Source organism: Scatophagus argus, chromosome 11 (genome assembly GCF_020382885.2).
Source record: "Scatophagus argus isolate fScaArg1 chromosome 11, fScaArg1.pri, whole genome shotgun sequence".
NCBI lineage: Eukaryota > Metazoa > Chordata > Actinopteri > Scatophagidae > Scatophagus > Scatophagus argus.
The window spans coordinates 19,855,792-19,879,271 of NC_058503.1; the positions used below are offsets into that span (position 1 = coordinate 19,855,792).

At 41.0% G+C, this 23,480-nt stretch overlaps 1 protein-coding gene across 5 annotated transcripts in view; it reads left to right on the plus strand.

Moving 5' to 3' along the window:
• tmeff2a (transmembrane protein with EGF-like and two follistatin-like domains 2a) overlaps nucleotides 1–23,480 on the plus strand; it is a 91,056-nt gene that overhangs the window by 57,728 nt on the left and 9,848 nt on the right. For all 5 annotated transcript variants that reach the window (XM_046404440.1, XM_046404439.1, XM_046404438.1 and 2 more), the window contains one exon: nucleotides 14,839–14,935. In XM_046404440.1, the coding sequence (XP_046260396.1) occupies nucleotides 14,839–14,935 (97 nt within the window). The remainder of the gene's footprint in view (nucleotides 1–14,838; nucleotides 14,936–23,480) is intronic.

A 23,480-nucleotide genomic window follows, 5' to 3' on the forward strand; every position in this document is an offset into this window, starting at 1 on the left:
TATGCTCTCTCCCCTTCTTAAAGTGGTTCATTATTTGTGTGGCATGTAAAGCACTAATACTCAACTTAAACTTCTACGTTATTATGACACAAAAACGTTAAAAGGAACACTGTCAGGTTGGACCATGTTTAAAAAAATGGATGGAAAAATACCATGTCCTAAGGAGCTATTAGTAATCAATAAAATGCCAAGCCCAACTGTGTCAATAGCCTCTTTAAGAAACTTAGTGGAAATAATATATAATATTATAATTTCAGATTAAAAGGACAGTGATACAGATTCAAAATTGCTAAAATGAGTGTAAATATCCCCACTGACATGTACAACACGGCACTGGGGGGTAAAATTTTAAAGGTTGTCATACGTCTCTTGTGAAGTAAAATGAGGGGTGATGACCAAGTCTGTTACCTTTGTTGAGATTGTTTTGCTAAAATTAATTTAGAAAAGGAAGGATGCTCTTGCTTCCTCTTTTCCTCTGTCTATAATATTTCCTTCTTAACCTAAATACAGTCTGAATCATCGCAAACCAGAAGCGGCAGTTTCTGATTCCTCTCATTGACAGTGCAAATGAGCTTTCCACTCCCTCTCCGGAGGCCTTCGACAGCGTTCTGCTCTGTATGTAAACATCTGAAGGCTGTTTATTTGTGGGCTTCAACCCTCATCTCAGGGGGAGCGTGCAAATCCCTTGTGGCAATGGTGATGGTGGTGATGGGCGGGAGCTAAAGGCTTTGTGTTTTGAGAACAGAACTTATGGATTGTGCTTTGGGAGTGTCCAGTGGAGCTGCCAGTTTGTTTACATTTAAGAAGCAGATCATATTCAAGGTTGAAATGGTGCGCTGGCAGTGAATGAACAACCAACATGTTCATTTACTCTCTGAAATTTTATCCACAGCAGAAAGTGCTGAGAAGATATTTATTTGTTAAGCCAAGGCCTTAAAGGTGCAATAAATTATTCTTTAGAATATCTTTCAACAGCATCTCCACTTTGTGAATTAAACTGTAATGTACGTTAGACAGAGATAATGGTCACATCCTGACATCACTGAAGAAACTTGAATCTCTGCTTCTCCTTTGCTGATTTTCTTTCTATGTGACTATAGAATTAATATATTTTTAAAAAGAATCCCTTGTTCTCCCTTGTTACTGTAATACATAATAATACATATTATACAAAAGATATATACTACTACTGCTATTTCGCACTAGCATATTAATTCTGTTCTTAAGTTGTTTCCTGTTATTTCTGTTTGTTCTTTTTTGCGACCAGATCAATAAGCAGTATCGGAACGGTGGTAGTACTATTAAAACTACACAATACCCATACGTAGTGAAGCCTGAATGCTGTATTTTGTAGGGATGTTGGTCACCAGTCTTTAATTAATTTTAGTTTCTTTCCTCATAATCAGTGGTTCCACTTAAAAAACAAAAAAAGATAAGATAAAAGATTAACAAGTGACATGCTGCTAAACAGGCTGGCACGGTGGTGCAGTGGTTAGCACTGTTGTGTCATAGCAAGAGGGTTCCAGGTTCGAATCCCTTCTGTGTGGACCCTTTGGCCCCAGGTGTGAGTGTGAGAGTGTGTGGTTGTCTGTCTTTGTGTGTCAGCCCTGTGACTGATTGGTGATTGGTGACCAGTCCACAGTGTACCCCCCCTCTTGCCCGCAGTCAGCTGGGATATGCTTCGTAACCCTGACGTGTAGAAAATGGATGGATGGATGTTGCTAAACAAGCCCTCCTGTGCCCGATTACAGCACGTTTGCCCTCACTTGCATGTTGTCATGTACCCTCAGAGTCTCACCGATTAGGAGAAAGGGACCTTGAGCACATGTTAAATAAATGTTGATGACATTTCTACCCTAAGTGCTGACTGTAAGGCCACTAAAACAATTAAAACTTGTTGAAGAACTCCTTCCATCCACCTCTTGAATTGTACTGCAGCATAACACCTAAGCATAGCTATAAATGGTCATAGCGGCAAAAAGCACGAGAATTGACTTTGCCGTCTGAGCTTCTTTTCTCTCTTGGATCGTTGCCCTGCCACATTTTTCCTGAGCTTTTTGTTGCCATGGAAAACTCAGTCAGTCCAGGAACAGACTTGTCAGAACTTTTGGCAGCATGTTGTTGTTTTTGCAATCAATACATTTTCCACAAAGTGCAATCGATAATTAAACTGAACTTGTGTAATGCTTTTTGAAGCAAATCATAAAAGTGCTTTGTAGACAACTCGTAGCTAAATCAATATTTCAAATGAGTTATATAAATGAAAATATTAAATTAATACTGTCACTCCCTGGGCAACCTGGTTGGCTACATGCAGTGTTTCTGAATGTGGTGTACAAACTTTGTTGCACAATATTATGTTTAAATATCAAGGAGGTAATATTTTGTCCTCGTATAACACTGGGTTGCACAGTTAATGAAAGTTTGTAATCCCCTTCATGCTACTGACATATGTTACAGATATTTAACCACAGAATAAAAAAATGACCAAATATACAGTTAAATTTGCATCTACGTGAATACAAACAGCAGTAACAAAATGGTGACGACAATATGCTCATCGTCTTTGCATTAGAAGTTAAGCATCAGGGAAGCACAGACTATCTGAGCACCAAACAACAATGCTGTAAGCACAGTTTGTCTGTCCTCATCCTCTCGGAGTCCTGCGCTCTGTCGGCTCAGAACAGCTTGATCGGGGATGCTGTTTTGGAGACGGGTCTCTGTAAAGATGTGGTCTCAACAGTCTCTGGTGAGCATACATTAGCCAGAAGCAGCCCTAAATTCAAGCTGGACTAGCTTTGTTCCTATCCTTGACTTTTCATCTCTCCACCCGGGGGTGGTCCGGCTGCTCTGGTAGCTCAGTCAAAGAGGCAGTGATGGTCCAGTATATATAAAAACACCTCTGCTCTTAATCCAAACCCTCCACCCTCCTGTCTAATGCTGATGAGTGTATTTCTGTCATAGCTAATACATGTTTCGGCAATAAAGCCGAAAAACAGAAAAAAGCAACTCAGCAGCAGCTGTACCCACATGTGCTGCCATTACCATGGTGCCTGCATTAAATGAGTCTATACCTATGGGAAGCTGAAAGACACAAGATGAGCAATTGTGATGCTGAAGGCCTTTCCTGTACAAGGACAGGAGCTTGTAAATGCAGGCTGTACTCTGATCAGCTCCCCACTGACTACTCTGCGGTATCTCAGCCCTCAAGCTTTTCTGCTGTCACTGTTTGGGGTCTTTTTGTTTCATTTGTGTCACTTTCCACTAAAAGTACAGTAGACAAGGTCAGAAACTAACTTAAGGACATAGTGGAGCAATTCAGTATCTGCTATATATGTAAATAAGCCAGTTTGCTAACAGGTAAATTCTGCTCTGAGTAGATTGCGCTGTCAGATATCCCAGACAGTGACCACCAACGTCCTGCTTCTTCTTCTCCCCCAACTTGTGTCCTCTCTGATATGGCTTTGCTTTGCCTTCTTTTTCTCCAGCACCTTTCCTCTCGCGTCGTCTGATCCTCAGTCCTCTATGCCCTGTCACTCTCTCTTTAGCCCTGGCCAATCCTCTCTGGTGGTCTTGTGCACACAGGATTTGCCACTAGCTCATAGTTTTTCCTCTTCCTCTCTGAAGACCAAACCATGCCACCATCACGAGCCGTCCGGCTGTCCAAGGCTCCTCTCCAGCACTCGGTGGTGTGCGATTGGCCCCGCAGGCTGGTGGCGAGATTAGACGTGGCATGGTGGGGCTCAGTGGGCAGCTAGCTCACAACGGTGGAGTTGGTACAGAGTATTTCCAGACTGGAAGCTGACGTTTCCTGAGAGGTTCTGTCACTGATGCGTGATGGAGCAAGCAGGTGATGGGCACAGAAGGGGTGATAACTGTGCCAAGATCACTAAAGTGTGTGTTTGCCCAAGGACACAGGGGTGATGGGAATGTCAGGGGATTGTCTACTCAGAGAAGGTGTGCATGCAAGTGCATACACTGTTCTATAATATATCACATATATTTTTGTTGCGCGTACTGAGTCCCTTAAATGATAGATACATATCTTTTTTTCAAGCATACTACAATACATGAGTACATTTTTTATCCAAAAATTCTGTCACGTTCTTTGACACATTCGTGCACAATCCAGCCGAAACAGAGCTCCAATGTTTAAATCAGATCAGATCAGATCACATGTAAGGTTGTTGCCAAGGCCAGCTTCTGAAGCATTTTTGCATGGTGCAAAAAGTTTGGAGTTCACACTCAACCACGGGATCCGTTCTCAGACAGCACGGACAGGGGCAATGATTACAGCAAGCAAAAACTCTTTCATTATACAAATGGCTGGTAATTTTTTTTCAGATCTCAACCATCTCAACCATTTTTTAAAGATTTTCTTGGTTTGGTTCATGCAGATTATGAAAATGTAAAAAAAAATGCACAGGTTTCAAACAGAAAATCATTTACAATCAGTTTATATTCGTATTATTATTAGCCTTTTAATAGCTATTTCCTATAGGCTGTCTGCTCTTCGCTTTGAATCTTATCTTGGAGCTTGAATTTCAAGTGGATGAATTTAACTGTTAAAATATTGTTCTCGTACTGAAGCAGATATCAGGAACAACCAGTCAGCCAGTATAAAGTCAAAACAAGCTCCTTTTAAGTGGATTAATATAATAGCAACTGAATAGTGGGTTTTTCAGTGTGGTCAGTTTTAATTTGTTAATTAGTGGATGTTGAAGATATTTTATTTTTAAACACAGTCAGGGTCAGTTAAAGCTTTGGAATACCTACCATCGCTGCCAAAGTGTCTTGAAGCTTTGTATTAGATGACAATGTGCTTTGGGGACGCTGGCAACCTTGGGCTGACATTTCGTACAAAATATTTATGTGTAGGAGGCGAAATTGTATTTTATGAATCGGTTCACTATAAGAGAAAAATTGAATAAAACACACTTCTTTCTTTTGCTGTTTGACTTTTTCATCAAAGATCACAAGCATAAAAAAATACAATCAGTGAATACTGTATGTGATACTGTGTATCGGTGGGCCTTCACATAAACGTGATTCTTCGTTTCCATGAACATGCATGCAGAAACACACATTTGCTCACAAGGACACACAGGTATTTGAGATCTTTAGACACTTTTACTTGAGCACATTCATAAATGCTTAAATCATCCAAAGCCTAATAGATAATAGTTGTTAGTTTCTTTTGTCATTTGTTTTTCCTTTTCTACTGCTTTTTAACGTTGGTCAGAGAATGATTTTAGAAAAAGTAAAAGTCTGACGTAAAACCTGGCTCAATAAACTCCACAGAAAACATCGGACTGCTGTCATCTTTTCCACAAGATAGTACCATTCAAATCCACTGACTGGAGGGATACAGCACTTGAGCATATGGACAGAAATGACTTAAATTATGTGAGTCTACTGTTAAGTTGAAGAGCTATTCAGCAACTGAAAAATAGCTACTTGTGGTGCACTTGAAGTACTTGAAACATTGTCAGCAAACCCAAATTGGCTCTGGGAGCTAGTTTCCACAAACAGTCAGGCTAGCCGTGTTCAGCAGTAAGTACAGCGAATGGCACAGTATGCAGTTACACTGTTGGTCACATGTAGCATTAGCTTACAGAAACAAAAATTAGACAGCTGCTGTGTTGATCGTTTGTCATGAGGGCTCACATCCTGCAAGGAGAAGAATCACGGTCTGGAGTGTTAAAAGCAGAATGGAAGGATAAGTGATAAAATATGGATTTGCCTCAGGTTTCAGATGGGACTGGATGTTTCCTCTTGGTTTACCTTTGAGCCATGAACCCAGTCAACACCATGAAGCACCAGTTTGTCAAAACAATCACCATGATCAGCCAAAGGAACAGCAGCAACACTAGATGAAATGACAGAAAATCCTGAAGACCAGCCCAGGTTCTAGATTAGCTTGTGCTCCACGAAGCCTTCATTCCACAATGTGTTTTTGCATGAAGGCCTTCTTTCATCGGTCTTTCTGAAAAACTGAAACATGACACTGGGCTCTTGTGAATGAAACAACAGTTTGTTAGCATTCTGTTTTCTGATGGCTCAGGGGAGGTTTTGGAGGTTCAAGGGAACACAAAGGAAAAGTTCAACATATTTGGAAATTTGTTTATATGCTTTCTTATTAGATGAAATGATTGATTGTACTCTCCAAGAAGCAAAGAAGCGAATAACTTTCCATAAAGAATGGAATCCAATATTACTGTGCCTGGAGATAATTGGTTACAGGAGGTAACACACACACACACACACAAGAAGTCATTTTTACATTTCAGTTTGTGAGCTTGAGAGGTGCTGTTTTTGACTTTAAACAGAGTCACAACAGCCCCCCCCCCCCCCCCCCAACTTGTGGTTTTTATTTCAAGCTAGCTAATTATCTGCTGGCTTTAACTCCATGTAGTGCTCAAAGAAGAGAGTGGTTGCAATATTATCCAACATCCAACTCCCAGCAACAAAGTACGAGCTGAACAACATTTTGGTGAAACATTGGCTCTGTAAAACACTGGGATCTCCAGTTTGTACTCATCTATCCATACTGAAAACACCCGTGTGGTTGTTTTCAGAGTAACTTAATAGTAAAATCCTCAGATGGTTTTGGGTGTGTAGTCTTTGGGCAGTTTTCAATATGCAACCAGAGTATAATGAATTGAGTCTTAGCACTTGTCCACTGAAGCTCTACACTGTCAACATGGGCTGCTTGTGTCCCATACAAACCACATGGGGCTGGATATTTTTTACTGAAGGACCACTTGACAAATAAGAGAGCATCACAATTTTCTGAGCAGAAAAAGACAAAGCCAGAGAAAGAGAGGATGTTTGTTGCTGCCTGCCAGCTCATTCTTTTACATTCGCCATGTTGAGCTTGGGCTTGGAGAGCAAATATGCCAAGGTTAGAGAGGCCTACCTGCAAGTGCGGAGTGAGAAGGAAATTAATTGAATTTCCAATGAGAATGCTGATGTGAGATACGGATACGGAAACTCAAAATCCCTGTGAGCTGTATGTGTGACAGATAATTGAAGGAAGGAAAGATATACAAAAATGAAAAAAATCATTGGCCAAATAATGACGGTCCTTTGCATTTTGATGCCTTGGTGGTGCCATCTGCCACATTCATATAAAATTAAATAGAGCTGAAATTAACCTGAAACAAAGACATGAATGATTTAGTGTGGTTGATTAGAAACAGGGGGAAAAAAAACTTTTCCAGCTTAATAGACAGTGACTGCTGCGGGTCAGAGCCGCTGCTTTGTCATAATGCATTAGTAAAATCAAACAAAATAGATGGGTGTCCTCCTTAGGGAAGAATAACCTGCATTGCGTTCTCTATTGTGGAGTCCAATGTGATTTGCTTCAGGGTAGTTCAGCGTGTTTCCAGATTAAAACAAGAATCCTGTGTTGGGCACAACACAGAGAGGGACTGTTTAAGGATATGGCAAATATTGAGGAAGAAAGGCACAAAAGCTGATTCCACACCCTGCTGTTGGTGATGCAGGGCACTATGAAATGCTTTTTGCATGATGCTGAGCTGTTTCAAATTCTAGATTTTCAATAGTTGCTTATTTTTAGTAATGTAGTTTTAGAAATCAACATAAGCGTAAGAAATTCTTCTTCTGTTTATGTCTCTTGTAGAATGCACATGACAAATTGAGGAACTACATAAATCACAGAAAGTTTCATTCTGGCTTTCTAAAATTAATCTATCTAAATTATTTTCTTGTTTGTCAGATTAATTTGGGATGAAGTTCTTCAAAAAGGGTACCAAAAGTTGGCTTTGAAAGGATATTTTCAAAGGATATTTCCCATTTAAATCACAAATTATTGTTTTTAGACAATGTTTTGTATGCCTTTTTTATGTTAAAGACAACATTAAATACCAATACATTTCACAAGTTATTTTGTTCAACAGAACAAAACAATGTGTGAGCAAAGGTGCTGCTTGGTGTGTCGTTAAAGTTTGGGTGGAGCCACGTTTGATGTTTGCCCCTGTTTCCAACCTTTATGCTAAGCTAACTCTGTAGGTCTCCAGCTTTACAGTTAATGCGCAGACATCAGAGTGATATACGTCCTGTACGCTGCAAGAGAGAGAATAAGCATATATCCTGAAATGTCAAAGTTTCCCTGTATGTATTGGCACCTATATCGAAACATTTCTAAAAATAGTCATCCCTGAACAGGACACAATTAAAATATCCAAAGTAATTTTTTCTAAATATAAATGTACCTCAAAAGCTGTAATGCAATCCCTTTGATATCTACTCAGTGGTCACACACACAGGCTATACTCAGTCTCACTAATGTTTTATAAGATGGTACTTGTGGAGGTGTAGGCAGGCCACTTCTTGTGAAGTTTTTGTGAGCAGCCTAAATGCACTTTCCCAAAGGTTTGGTTGACTGCAAACTGAAAGGTGACGGGACTGAAAGACAGTCACTGAGCCATGGGAGCAGAATGGAGGCTCTAATCCTCTCAAAGCTGGGAAAGATGAAGTTTTAAAACCATAATTCTCCTTTTAATCCATTCAGCACGGCTCTGACCCAGTTGGGAACCTTGTTCTTGGATTCGTTAACAGCTGCATGGTCACTGTGGTAGTTGTACCTGGCTGCAGCTGCATGTACGTACTGTGGGATGTGAGGCAGTGAGTCAAAGGTCACTGAGAGTTACTGTAAGCATTTTCTTTTATCATTATTTTTTTATCAGTATTATTATTGACTTGTTGAGGATGAAATATTATTGGTATTGTTCATAACTTTGTAAGGCACTAATAAAAGCACTCACTGCCTGAATACCTGACATCTTTAAAATGTTCAAAAGGCCAAACTTGTTTAAAGTCATGAAGGCTACTGCGTGAAAAGTGGATTAGCTGATTTGTTTTTTGTTTTTTTTTTGGTCAAGTACTCATTCAGCCTCTCAGTCAAATTCATTTTAGCATGTTACTTCTCTGAAGGTCCCACAGAGTTAGTTTCAGAATCCCAGTCCCCTATTGGTGATTGTAAGGCGACAAATGATTGAGTGACAAATGATGCAACCACCACTGCAACAAACCTAACTTGCTAAGGTGCTGTCAGGAGGTTACCTGCTACTCACTCAGGCTCAACAGGTCATAAGAGCCAAGTGAAGGCAAAAGTTATTAAGAGCCGCCTTCAGTTTCGTGGTAAGCATAAGGATCTTCTTGTCTCACATTGTGATCAATGTGAAAGGAATGAAGACAATCAGCAACAATAAAGCCGCAAGGCCGCATGTGAATCAGGTCTTCAGCATGCACCAGCATGCCTCAATTACAAATGATTGCTGTCATTTCTGATTGGGTCTTGCTAAAACATGAGAGCAAGTCAGTAATAAATCCTGCCTAGTGGGGACATTGTCTGAGTTATGGTGTGGTCAGACCAAGCTGGACTGCTGTGGCAAAACACACTCACAGCAGCTCAACGGCAGCCCTCCTTCTCTGCTGTGTGTGTCATTTTGCTGTGCAGTCATGAACAGGGATTTACTGTCGGTTTTTTCTCAATGAGAGGTCATCTTGAATAAGCTGCATTTTTGCTTGCCAGAGTTCAGTTAGACTGAAGTCTGGCCAAGGAGAACATGATGAAATTAATTCAAAACGGGATGAAAATAAGTTTTACCATTTCCCTCATTTAAATGAAGCGAAAGCAAATTTTGGTCCGACCGCACATTCATTCAAGCTAACGCCAACAGTCAAAACTTGATGACTTTTTGATGACTTTTGTCAATAGTGTGTGAATAAAAACTGCCTTTTAAAATATTGTGTTGGTCACAGGAATGCTCCCACATGGAGAATGTTTTTATGTTTCCTTGGCAATGGGCACCAAGCATTTCGATAGTCTCATTATTTATATCAGAGTCATTATTGCCCCATGCCTGATTCATTGTGTCATTTGCGTCACTGGAACAACTGCCCTTGGCTCACTTTTGAGGAGCTTGGCTTCTCCTCATTGGCCTTATGGCTGATAAATGACTTTGTGAAAAGTGATATGGTCTCCTACAGGATAGAAAAAAAAGAAAAAAGAAAGAATAGAAATTGAATCCTGGCCCCTGTCGGCCGTCTCATCTGTCATCTTTTCAGTATTGATGTCCATTATGTTTATGGATTATTTGGCTGTCTTCTGTTCTCTGGCCCAGCTCGCCCTGTCACATCGGCCACTTGGGGCAGTGGCCCGTTGATAATGCCATTTTGATTGATGGGTTTAATAGTTTAATTGTCAGCACGGTCTTTACTATATTGAGCTCCCCATGCAACTGAAAGACTACATCTCAGACGAGTCAGAGTTCAAACTGTGTGCATCGCGCGCAGTGTGATGCACATACAACGTGACTGTGCCATAGAATCAGTATCATCATCATCCTGGCCCATTATCAGCTATTTGGCTCATGTTTATTGCTTCCTGTATCACCTTTCATGGATCACATGTCATGTTTGCGGGAAGAAAGCAGCCCTCTGTTAGATTTATCACAGCTGCCAAGTGGGATCATTTTGTTTCGCTGGCATATTCTGTTATTCCGTGGCCTGTATACACGTGTTTTGGAACACTCAATGGATATGTATATTTATCGTCGCTGCCCTGTGAAAAAACCGCATCTCCAAACTTCATTTTTTCCAGGAGCGTGTTTTTTTACTATGCGCTCCAATGACGTACGGTTATTTACGATCCTTCAGTCTCATTTTTATGTCCCACCAAACTTGATTTCAGGCTATTCTACATATCCACTTAACACATTACACTAACAAAAGCTTTTAGTTTGCATTTTATATTGAAATCAAAATAAATCATGGGCAAATAGTAATCTGATGTTGACGTGCACACATCAGTTTGACTGATGGTCATATAAATACCCAACACATCAGTCACTGGGGAGGAATGCGGACATGCTGTACAATGTAAAATGTCAAAAACGTAAAAAGTGGAGATATGTTTTTTTCATTGGACAGCGATAAAATAAGTACTCATAGCTAAAACAAATGCAGATAATACAACAGCCCTCAACTGGAGCAATTCTATGATGGACAATGAAGTTAACGACGGTGGTGCATAAATACTTTTATACTCGTCTCTGTTGAAGCACAGCTCGAACATCACCCAGTCAGCGTTTTGTTTGAAAGAGAGCCAGAGGTAAAAGATATAAAAGAGTAACTCCATAAGACGATCTTTGGCCTCCATGCTGCTTTCTAATGTCACCTGTTTAACGTTGACATACCAGAAAAAAAAACAGAAAGTCAGTCGTCTATTTTCAGGGGGTGTTAATAGTTAATAGTTATTTTGGAGACTGTGGTTTGTGCTGTTTTTTGCTCATATGAACCAAACAAATCAGTGAAATCTTTTGAATGAGTGGTGGCTTTAAACATGTTTAGCCTGAGCTCAGTGGAAACCTTTTGAAGGTGGATTCAATAACAATAGTGAGCCATGTGGAGCTTATGCCGAATCTGTTTGAGCGACCACACACACACACACACATGGCCATGTGTTGGAGGTATCAGCCCATGCCTCCTTCCCATTCCCCTCCTCTCCCCAGTGTGTTCATAACCAAGGTCGTAGTGGTCCTGCTCTGTTTTCCAGGAGTGTGTGGGCTTCATTCATCATCTGTATGAAAGCCGCATGCTAGAGTGCCCTAAATCTGCTGTCTGTGTGTGTGTGTGTGTGTGTGTGCTCACTCAAAGACATTTTCTCGTTCTTTTTGTGTGCTCAAATGAATGATCTTTCTGGCTAATATCACAGTCACCATCTTTTGTTTCTCTGTGATTTTCACCTTTACCCTCCTTATTTCCTAATTAACTCTACATTTCACTTATATCTCTTCTTCTCTTTCAAGTATCTTCATTTTAAAGTCTTCTTCTTGTTGTTGTGTGGAAGTCACAAAAATCATACACTTGCATAAAGTTTTGTGTTTATTAAAGCGAAATGTTGGAAACAAAAGGCACTAAGGAAAGAAAGGATTTGGTAGAGATGAAGGTATTCATATATACAGTATTCACGGAGGAGGCAAGTCGACTGGTCTGTTCCAGGCATGGATCGATACTAGGTGATGTAGGAGCTGGTGGGAGGGGGGTTGGGGGTGGTGGTGCTGGTTGTTTGGGGGGCAGTAGAAGGGCTAATCATTTCAGTCATTACCTAGCCGTGTCTCCTGATTCAAGGGATTAGCAGACGCGGAAACAGGGGAGATGTTGTGTTAGTGCTACAGGAGACTTGATCAGGGATTTGAGGAGTGGAAAACACTGCCTGTCCCCAGTCGCCTTTGGTAATTGTGCCTGCAGCACCGTGTATAGGGATCTAGGGAAGAGTGTGAGCGAGAATGTGCATACAAGATGTGTTAGCTGAAGTGTTAGGGAGAAAGAGGGAGAGGAGACAATGTTGGCATTTGCGTTGTGCATGTGCGTGCACACTTGTAAGAAATACCATGACTCTCTTCTCCTACGAGAGGGGAGTCGTGGGAGAGCTTACATGCTTCCCTGCCCACAAGCCTTTATGTGGAGCTGATCATTTCTCAGAGTACTGCAGAGGAGCTAGAGAGACTGGCTAGCTCCAGTGCCTGCCAGAGCCCTGTGAAAACATTTCACACACCACAATATACACGACAGGTGGAAATAAGGGAAATTGTATTCACGTCAGTGGTCAAATAGTCACGACTGGCTAATTCAATCAGCTGCAGTCCCAGCGTCAACAGTACCTTAAACACTGAGACAAAGAACAAGCCCATATAATTGAACTGTCTTGCACAGTTGAACACTTGAGAACAAAACTGATGACATACCTTGGAAGCATATGAAATCAGAAACACAGATTTGGAAGTGTTGCTTGCATTTGTGTTTTAAACACATTTTGCGGTGTGGTTTTAGCAGTCATGAAGAGTAGCACTCAGTCTTTGAGAAGTACTGTGAGTTGTGTAATGTGTTCTGAAGCTCAGAGGGGAATAATGACCCCTTCAATGGAGCCAACAAATTTGGGTATTTATGGGGCAGTGCTGTTGAGTTTTGTTTTGTCTAGTCTTTGAACCATACTGGGGTCTGAAAGAAATGTTTAATCAATTCATAACAGCAGCACATATTTTTTATTATTGTGTCATATATTTAAAAAGACTGACTGTGGGATATAGACACAATACAATCAATGCTTCAGCACTTTTTAAATGCATCTGTTTCATTTTGATCACTTTATATTAGCCATGATAAATATAAAATTTTACATTTAGGTTTGTTATTACAAATGTACAATGATTTGGAATTGGTTAAATAAGCTCCTTAAAGCAACACAGGATTGCACTTCATCAGTAAACTTGGTGTACTGTCCCTTTAATGAAATGAGTCACAAAGACATGGCAAGGCCGATAATTCTGGAAACAATTGAAGCTCCACTGTACTTTTGCACAGATTAGATTGTAGATTCATAAATGAGAATATTACTGAAAATATTTTTGCAGTAAGATAATTTTGCCATCAAGGCTCCACTGGTGGGATACGTACCAGCGCACTTCACACCTCACGGTCCCGTCACTCGAGTGACCTGACAGTAAAGCTGAGCCAAAGCTGTGAACACAGAATGTACATCTCACCACCTGACTGCAAATGTTCAGCATGCAGAGGACAAGCTGCCTCACTGCTGTGGCTGCCTTCCAACACCTGCAGCTTCAGACACAGCTTCAAAAGGGAAAAACACTGAAAGTAAAGACAGGACGTTTGAAAGAAGCTTAACATCCTCAGCAAAGGAACTTTTCACACATGCAGGCTGCATTGTGTTTTTGGATGCAGGCAAAAGAGGCGAATGAAGCTGTTGGGATAATCTGACCCAACAGCCACAAAATCCAAGCTGAGATTGATGGAGGAGGCAAGTCAAATCCTAACTAGATTCAACAGTGAAAGACAGCCAAGTAAAGTTAACTGACTTTGACCTTAGAATAAGAGTCGAACCCAACTTAAGCTTTGCAGCGGAAAATCAGGTTAAACCTCTCAACCAGAGTTCTATCCAATTCATCCAGCGTGTCGCAAGGGATCACAAGAAATAACAAAAGTTTCAGAAGGGAAAATGAAAAAGGCGACACAGGGGAGCAGTGCGTGGTGGCAGCGGTGTGGGTGTCTGTGTGTGTGTGTTGGGGAGATTAAAGATATGACATGGGGAAATGATGCCAAGTTCCACCTCTTCGTCTTCTTTTCCAAAGTTGTCCTCATGGGCCCTGGTAAGTTTAAAAATAGAGCTTTTCTAATGGAGAAGAGGGCCGAGGGGAAAGCGAAGAAGAGCGAAAGCGTGCAGAGACTGGAGGAGTCCTCTGTGGTAGGAGAATGCAATTTGAGATTGGCCAGATTGCTTTTTTTTTTCTCCTTTTCTTCCTTCTCCCCCTCGGCCACTCATGAAGTGTGATATGCACCGGCGGGGTCCCTAAGCCGCCATAAGCCTGACGCCAGGACCCACATCGCCGCCAAAGAGTCGTCGCACTCACGGCGCGAGAAAATCAGCGCAATGAAATAAAAGAAGGAATCCAAAGAGATCAGCAGGGATATTGGGAATGATAGATGGGAGTCAGGCGAGGAGCAAGAGAGGCTGGAGAAAAGGGGAGGGAGTGAAAGGATGAAGGAGATAGCTTCAGTGGGATTATGGTGGGATATGGCAGAATGTAAATGCACTTGAGTTGTCCAAGGCGGATTTCTCACGGTCACATTGCATTGCGAGAGAGAGAGCTGCATTGTTACGGGCCTTTTGTCACAGGTTTGTACTCCCTCTGGATGAAACAGCTGGGTTTAAAACTAACAGGAAGTGTTGTGGCAAAACTGTCTTGGATGAAACGGGTGTTCAATGCTGTCCTCTGCTTGTGTTACTTTTAGGAGGAGAGGGCTCAGCCGAGGCCGGGCAGAAGGAAACCTCCACCTGTGATATTTGTCAGTTTGGGGCTGAGTGCGATGTGGACGCAGAGGATGTTTGGTGAGTTTGCACACACCGATGCATCAACAAAATGCATGAAAGCGTCATGTTTTTGTCAAAGCCACCTGCATGTATGTGAGTTTCCTGCCAAAACCAAACCAAAAGCAAACAAATCTTGTTTTTCAAATGCCCTAATGTTTCACTAACACACACAGAGTGGTTCAAAGGTACAGAACCCCATCAGCAAACTCTAATATATTTCTCTCTACTAATATATTTCTGATGCGTCATGCTTCAGAAAGAAATGCAGCATGTCGTACAAGTACAAAGAATACAAAGACTCGGGATTTTCTCTCATATTCATCCTCCACAACAGCAGGTGGCGCTACGAGTCAATACTTTTTAGTATTTGAAAATGACACATTTATAAAGGAGCATTTATAAAGCATGTTTTTGTTCCATCCACCTGAGACTGGTGGACATTCACAGCTTCAGCGAAGTTATCTTGACACCTTTTAACATTTTCTATTCCCGTATATTTGTTATTTGAAACATTTTGGTAAGTTTGAATGCCAAGAATGTGGATTAGAACTCTTCTTTATAGTGCACAGCCACGCTGCTGAACACCCACTGAGGTTTAGTGCATGGTTGACCATTTCATTTAACCTCAATTACTAGAGCAGGGCACAGGGAGAAAGGAGATTTTCGCTTATTCTGGAAATCCAATTACTATCCTTACAGGACGTGACAATGTCAGGCCAAAAATGACTCACACAAGGAAAACTAGTTCAGTGAAGAAATAACGTTTGTCATAAATTTAACCATTTATTGCTGATGAGATGGATGCAGGTAATATGTCAAAGACTCTCCGGCATGCATTAGCAAGAAGGCAGCACTGAAAACATCCTCAGGGGTACATAATAAACATGTGGGTGCAGAGCACAATTAGACGAAGGTTCAACTGATGAACTGTTTCCAGCAGCAGGCAATAGCATCTGTGTATTTGCTTTCTACAGTATGAATGACACTTAAATGCACCAGCATCACTGATTTGGTGTGGAACAAGGATCAGTTGGTATCAGCAAAAGGAAGGCAGTGCTTACTGCGAGAAATTAGAAGTGCCCTGAGAGTATGAGTCTATCAAACTGCTCGGTGTAATGGAAAGATAATGTACCCTGGTGTGCAATAACCATAATGCAAAGGAACAGTTTCATGGTGCATTCTGAGCCTTGTTGCAAATACCAAACAGCTCCACTCCTCCTGATGCCACCCACGTTCACAAATGCACCTTAATATTCTACTAAAACACAGAAATGGATTTATTGGCAATTTCTCAATCCCCAAAGGTAGAATTCATACGGCCACACCAGCACAATGTGTACTGCCAATGATATGTGCTCACAAAACTGAAAACATCAAAAGAAACAGAGCCTCAAGCATATGCAGGATGACTGAAGCAGAGGCAATTACACCATATGTACAGTGGAGTGTTTGCCTCCACAATAAGAGGGAAATGGACAAGACAGGAGAGGCAATCTAAGTCAATAATGTACCTTGTTGAGAAAGCAGTTGACACAAACAGACATATGAATATTTCAGAATACCTTCTTGTAAAACAAAACTGCAAGTACTCTTTAATCTTTCAAAAGCCCCAAGGTGTTTTGATAAGAACGTTTCTGGTGAATAATCAGGCAGGTAATTGCGACCCAACAGCAGGTAATTTTCATCAAACAGCAGCCAACCTCTGGCTCAGCGTAGGATCATTTTGATTAAAATGACAGGTTATTCCAATCAGGCGGCAGCTGATTTTAATCAAACAAACTGTCAGTTAATCAAACAATGAGTGGAGAGAGATCACTGTAATCAAAGACCAGGTGACAGTAAAGTGATGTGTTTATAGTGAGGCATTATTATTTTCATACAAACAATACAGAGGAATAAATAAATGCTGTTTGTTAGCCACTATGGTGTTGTGATGCTTAAAGATATGTGGGACTCAAAGTAGCCTGATAATCAGACTCAGGTGCCATTTTGTTTTCACTACATTATCATGTTCTGTTTGGTAGCATCTTTCATTGCGCTCAGTGGTTCTTTTCATTCATATAACTTTTGTCATGTTCATCTGATAAATATTCAGTTTTGAAGGAGTTGTTGATCATTTTGAGAAATCGTCTTATTCGCTCTCTCCTAGAGATGGATGAGAAGATTAATACCACTGTCAGTCACAGCCAGTTGAATATTAGCTTAGCTTAGCACAAAGACTGGAAACACTCATAACAATCTCAGTAAAAGCACAACATTTCTAAATTTAACAAAGAAACATGTGAATCAGTGGGCTTTAGTGGCCTGCTGGAGGGTTTTGTTATCACTAGAGAGAGACAGGCTGTTTCCTTCTACTTCTAGGTTTAATGCTAATTTAAGCTAACTGGCTTTTGCATGTAGTTTCATACTTAATGGACAGTATTGATCTTCTCTTATAGCTTGGCAAGATATAGGCCTATTTTCCAAAATTTCAAATTATTCCTTTAAAAGTTGTTTCTGTAAGGGTCAGACTATATAGTCGCTGTCAGATTAGGTGATCATGAAGTAAAAAGTTCTTGCTGCAACTTGGCCAACACACTTGGCTCCTGACCAGTCATAGCGTGCTGTCTTTCATGACTTGCATGATTTAGTGCAAAGGCAGTTGGTAAGGTTCCAGAGCCGGACTTCACTGTTCCACCTTACAGCACCAACAGTATCATTCCGAGTTTGTTTGTTTTGCCATACTTAGAAGAGTGCTCTGTGCTTCGACGGGTCAGCGTTATGGAAGACGTCAGAGAAGTTGTCAGACCTGCAGGGAAAAGGCAAAAAAAAAAGCTAACTCTTTAGTTGAGTAGTAAATTCTAGGGCATCTGGACTTGTTAGGGTTCTTACAGACCTTTCGACTCTCATCCAAGAAGCTTCTTCAGTTCAGAACTGACAATGTCAGGCCAAAAATGACTCACACAAGGAAAACTAGTTCAGTGAAGAAATAACGTTTGTCATAAATGTAACCATTAAATTATTAAAGTATTATTATTAAAATATTAACCATTAGCTTCCTCAGTTCAGAACTGAAGAAGCTTCTTGGATGAGAGGCGAAATGTCTTCAAGAACCCTGACAAGTCCAGAAGCCCTAGAATTCACTACTCAGACCATGACCTGGATGACTGAGAACCTTCACCAACATAACTCTTTAGTTGTGTTCCTTGGTGACACATTACACAGGATACAACGAGCAATTTTTCATGCCCAGCACTCATTTTGTTCTGTTGTAGCAGGTCTGTTAAGTTGAGCCATTATTGAGATAGATCACTGAGCACTGAACTGGGTATATGCTAGCTTGCAACAACCTCTGATCCCATCAATGCTTGTCACCATTTTTGTGTCCATTTTTCTGTTGATATTTTTTTGGCTTTGATACAGAAAGATGACCTTCACTTTTTAAGCCCACCTAAAAAGCTCTGATTGCCTGACTGAGCATGACACCAACCCATTTGAAGTCAGGAAACAGGCTAGGCTCAGATAACTTTAAAAGCCACCGTGTATTGAATGCATTACTTTTCAAAATGCAAACAAATGTCGAGACACTTATAACCGCTGGTGGCATCAACAAACACTCGGCGTTGCCTTAGAGAAAAACAATCCATCAGTGTGCTCTTCAGTGAAATCATGACAAAGCATTTTGATGTCATTTTTCATACCAGATTATTATTTTTATACAATTTGACAGCATAAAAGAATGCATGCCTTTTGTAGGGATAGAAAGAAGGGTTATTTTCATAATGTGCTTAGAAGAAATTCTCTGGCTTTTCACTGAACAGGTTGGTCAGGAGAAAATTGCGATTTCATTTGTCTCTATTGAAAGTCTAGATTCAAATAAGGGGAAAAAATGTGCTCAGTGATGTGGCCAAAATACCAAATGTTGGTTGAACCTATTTTGGCTGATCTATGCTGCATTTGACCCTACTGTGGCCAAAGAAAAGACTAGCTATCCTCACACCATCCCTCTTTGGCCCTCTGTACTCTGAAAGCAGGCGGCAGGGAAAAAAAGACCAATTTACCCCTCAAGGATCAATAGAGTGTCACGAAAAGCCATTTAGATCCATTTGTGGTGTAAAACTGTAATTACCCACAAAAACCCATGCTTTCAAACCCATCAATAGCACCCACTGGTGTTGATAGAATTAAGGTAGAGGAGGAGCAGATAGTGAGGCAGTCATAGAGACGGGCTGCCTGAACACTCGCCATGTTAAAGCTGGGTTTAGACCTCCTGAGAAAGGAGCGGGAGGCTTTTCAGAACTGGCACTTGTGTCCTTATTGAAGCCCTCCATATGGAGAGCAAAAGGGAATTTCAATGAAAAGCAAGTCACAGGCCAACAGGCAAGGTGGGAGACGGCCTTTATTTTCCTCAACGCACACACACATACGTATATATACAACTTCCTTTTGAAGCCCTCCTCACATTACTGACATAAGATAAATTATGACAGTTAAAAATATCAATAATATAAGTATAGACAAAAATAAGAAGAGAATTAAAGAAAAGACATAAAGAAACAAAAGAACAAACAGGAACAGATTATGAGACAGCTGGCCGAACACAGAACAACATGGACGGTGTGTCCCCCCCCCGTAGAAAAACTAAGCCAAAATATCTCTAATCCCAGCGCTGCCATATCTTGTTGATGATGTCATTTGGAGCCAGAATCTGCACAGTAGCGATTGGGATCGAGTTCCCGCCCACATCTGCCCAACTCAGTCATGAGCAGGACTCATCTGTCAGTCATGACCTTTTACCCACTTTTTAAAGCATCACATAACTTATTAAAACCAAAGATTTTAGAAAAATGAACTCTTGAACACACGCCAATGGGATAAAAACTTCCAAAACAGAAACCATCTGCTCACACGGAATGAATGGACTTTATGACCCGCACTGCAGTCAGCCACCAGGGGGCGCTTGAGTTATTTTGACTTCACTTTTGGGGTGCTCTCATGCGGTCCATGTTATTTTACAGACAATGGCAGAGGAATGTAAGAGGCCACATCTCTTTGGAATATGTAGTATTCTTTGAATTTGTTTTGTATCTCTTTGTGGAGGTTTATCATCTCTTTTAGGAGGTTTTACACCCCATTGTGTTTGTGTTGCACCTCTCTGTAGTCCTGTATGACTCTTTCTGGTGGTTTTGCGTGTAGGCATTTTGTGATTGTTTTGTGACTGAGCAGCAAGAAATGGTAAGAGTCACTTCAAACAGAGCCTCTGGTCCAGGGGTATCCTGACCCTTTGACTCGTTCAGTTATCCATCCGTGATTCCTGAACTCATAATGTTTAATGCCACAAAGCGCTGTAATATTATTTCGCTGTGTGTGTATTCTTGAGGCTTTCTCTGGCTCTGATCAGCTATTTAAATACATGTATACATTTATTTATTTCCTCTGTTTCTCCCACTTTCTCTCTGTTGGAACGTTCCTTGTTTGTGCTGTCACCATGTTCCTCTCTCTCTCTCTCCCTCTCTTCCACTCTCTCTCAGTCTGTTTGCATCACGCTCATTTTTTCAAAGGATTACAGTGAAATTTGAGGCTAAGGATTATGAAAATCAATGCTATGTTCAGTTGCAATAAGGTTTGCTGCAAAGGATTTGTACTCAACATGATGCATTCAGTGGATATTCTGGCCTCAGATGCTCTCTCTCTCTCTCTCTCTCTCTCTCTCTCTGTGTGTGTGTGTGTGTGTGTGTGTGTGTGTGAAGTGGCCTTTTCAGTTGGGAGCAAGCAGATAGTATCAGGGTCAGGGGAGGGGGGCTGATGGGAGGGAAATAATTGCAGGGAGCCAATCAATACGACACATCCTGCTAAGAAAGTAACCTCACGCAGGCATGTCGCACACCCTCGGATGTGTACAGTACACACTTTCTCACACACCGCTTACTTTAATCGAACATTTTTACCTCTTTGTACCTCTCAGCAGAATGTGTGAAGCAGTGAGTCGGTGAGTGTGTGAGAAGAGGGGGAAAACAAGGTTTATCACAAAGCCATTGTCGTCTCGTTCATGTATACTGTTTGTGCCTGTCTGCGGGTGTTCAAGTGTGTGTGAGAGTAGCATTAGGATTTGTTGACGCACTGCAGTCTAGTGGTATAGTGCCTATTGTGGAGAAAGTGAGAGGCCTCATTAAAAATGTATGGAGTCCAGACATAAGCCACCAACCAACAGCGGCCTCTCAGGGAGGCAGGACGGCCGAAACCCTGAAAGCGCTTCTACGATGGGATTTGGGGGGGCATGTATACATGTACATATGTGCAGCTTATACTCCTTTAGCTCAGAAGCTCTCAAAGTGTTGCTTTGATCCGCACTTCCTCACAGTTCTTCTCGTTGCCTCCTTTCATGTTAAAACTGTCCTCATTTAGATACTTTGTAGGATAACGAAGACACCTTAATTGTGAGTCTAATCTTGACTCGAGGGTGGCTGTGGCAAAATTAGAGTCAGCGTTAGTGTTTTATAATCTTTAAAGGTTAACCCAAACTACAGATTGTCACTTGCCAGTAGTGATAACTAGCTATGGAGATAATTTTGGCTTTCGCTGCCTGCAGGATATCCGCATTCACTGTAATACAATTGAAGTATCCGTCTCAGAGGATCTGAACCTTGTCAAGATGCATAGTTCATGAACAGACATGAAAAATGATAGTAGGTAAATACACTGAGGTTCAAGGAAGCTGATTCAGTTCAATACCACTGAACTGATAGAAGATTTGATATTAAGAAATGCAGTTTTAACTCAGTAACTGAAAAATGATGATGATGAAAAATGATTTCTTCCGTTTCTATATAAAGCACTGAATGCAACACAAACAACAGTAAATATGGTTTAAACTTACCAATTTAGTATTGTTTACTACTAAGATCTTAAATTTGGTATGTTAACAACATATGTAAATGTAACTGGCCAGCAGGGGAGAGGCGGACCTCACTCACCAGCACACATCGTATCATATTATATTGTAATTTTTACACCGTTGATTGCAAGTGTATTTCAATTGTGGTGAAAAAAAATTACATTTAAATAATTCAGCGGCAAAATATCTCTCCACAAACAGCATCCTACCTGCTCTGCATAATACACACAGCATGCTGTCAACAGTTATTTTCAGGATTATTTCTCCATTTCTCATGCAAACTGTTGACAGTGGGGTCTTCAGGCAGATACGTCATAACCTCAGCAAATACACCTAAAATTATTTGCATCACTGGAAATTGTTTAGGGACAGAAAATTTGTGTTATGGTTTTTTTCTTGGTTTGTATGTTTGTTTGTTTTTTGTAATTTGGGCGAACTGACCCTTTTTATATCACGGCAGGTCATTCACAGTCAGGTCGGCTCACCTTCAGTGTCATGTGGGATTTTGGATATTGCCTTCATACAACTGCGTCTCTGATGCATAACGAAACCTTTCTTCACATCAGTCTTACTTTGCTGATCCATCATTACAACAGTAGCTGAGCGCTGCCACGCTCTGCTGCGCAGCGTTTCAATCAACATCAGTGTCAGCAGTACGAATCATCATGGCTGATTGTGATGGTGCGTGCGTGCGTGTGTGTGTGTGGGCACGCGTTTATGTGTAGGCGGGCGCCCACGTGGGTCTGTATGCAAATGCAGCTGTAAGACAGCTGAATACCCTTGCTTTACTGAGAGCTTGGCACCAGGGGAAAATGAAAAGACCGGGAGAATAATGACAGATTTATAATTACAGAATCTAGTGTTCAGCACTACTCAGCAGCAACTGTCTGGGGAAGGCAATCTGGGTGTAATTTCTGCTGATCAGGTCTGCCACACACTTAAGGGTCATACAGCACGTATGCCAAAACACACACACGCACGCACACACACTTAGATGTTTATGCACAGACACGCAGGTGTGTGTGCTCACTCCCTCTCTTTATCTGTCACTTGTGTAGATGTGGCACATGCAGAAAAGCCCTCAGACTCACACACACACACACACACAGAATGTCTCACTCTTAGATTTCACCGAAAATTGTGGTGCAACAGCAAATTGCTCGGTTAATTTGCGAGAGCTAAAAGCATCAAGGAAGCGCCTGATTCACTGAGAAATGAATGCATTACAGTCTGGCACAAAAACCCCGTAGAAAGATGAGCTTTCTTGAAACATGTAACTGATTCAATATACTGAGGGGACAAAACATGACTAATTCAAAAGTGCAGGGATGTCAGCAGTTATTTGACAAAAAAGTAACACACTTTTAAACTGACTTTTATCCAGTCTTTAAAATGAACAACCTGCTCTGTTGTAAGCAGAACATGCATTAATTTTAAGATAATCAGACTATAAGTGATGATAACATGCTTGTAAAATTAATGGAATATCAAATTGAAGATGATGCTACATGGAGATTGTTTTCAGTTTTTCTCAGCCGTTTTGTTGAAGGACATTAAAAAGATGATAATGTGATACAACCTCAGTTCCAAAAAAAGTGGGGATGCTGTGAAAACATAAATAAAAAAGCTGTCAGTCATTTGCAAATGAACTGTTTTTACAGGCAATTGTGTTAGTTAGTGTTCCTGAGC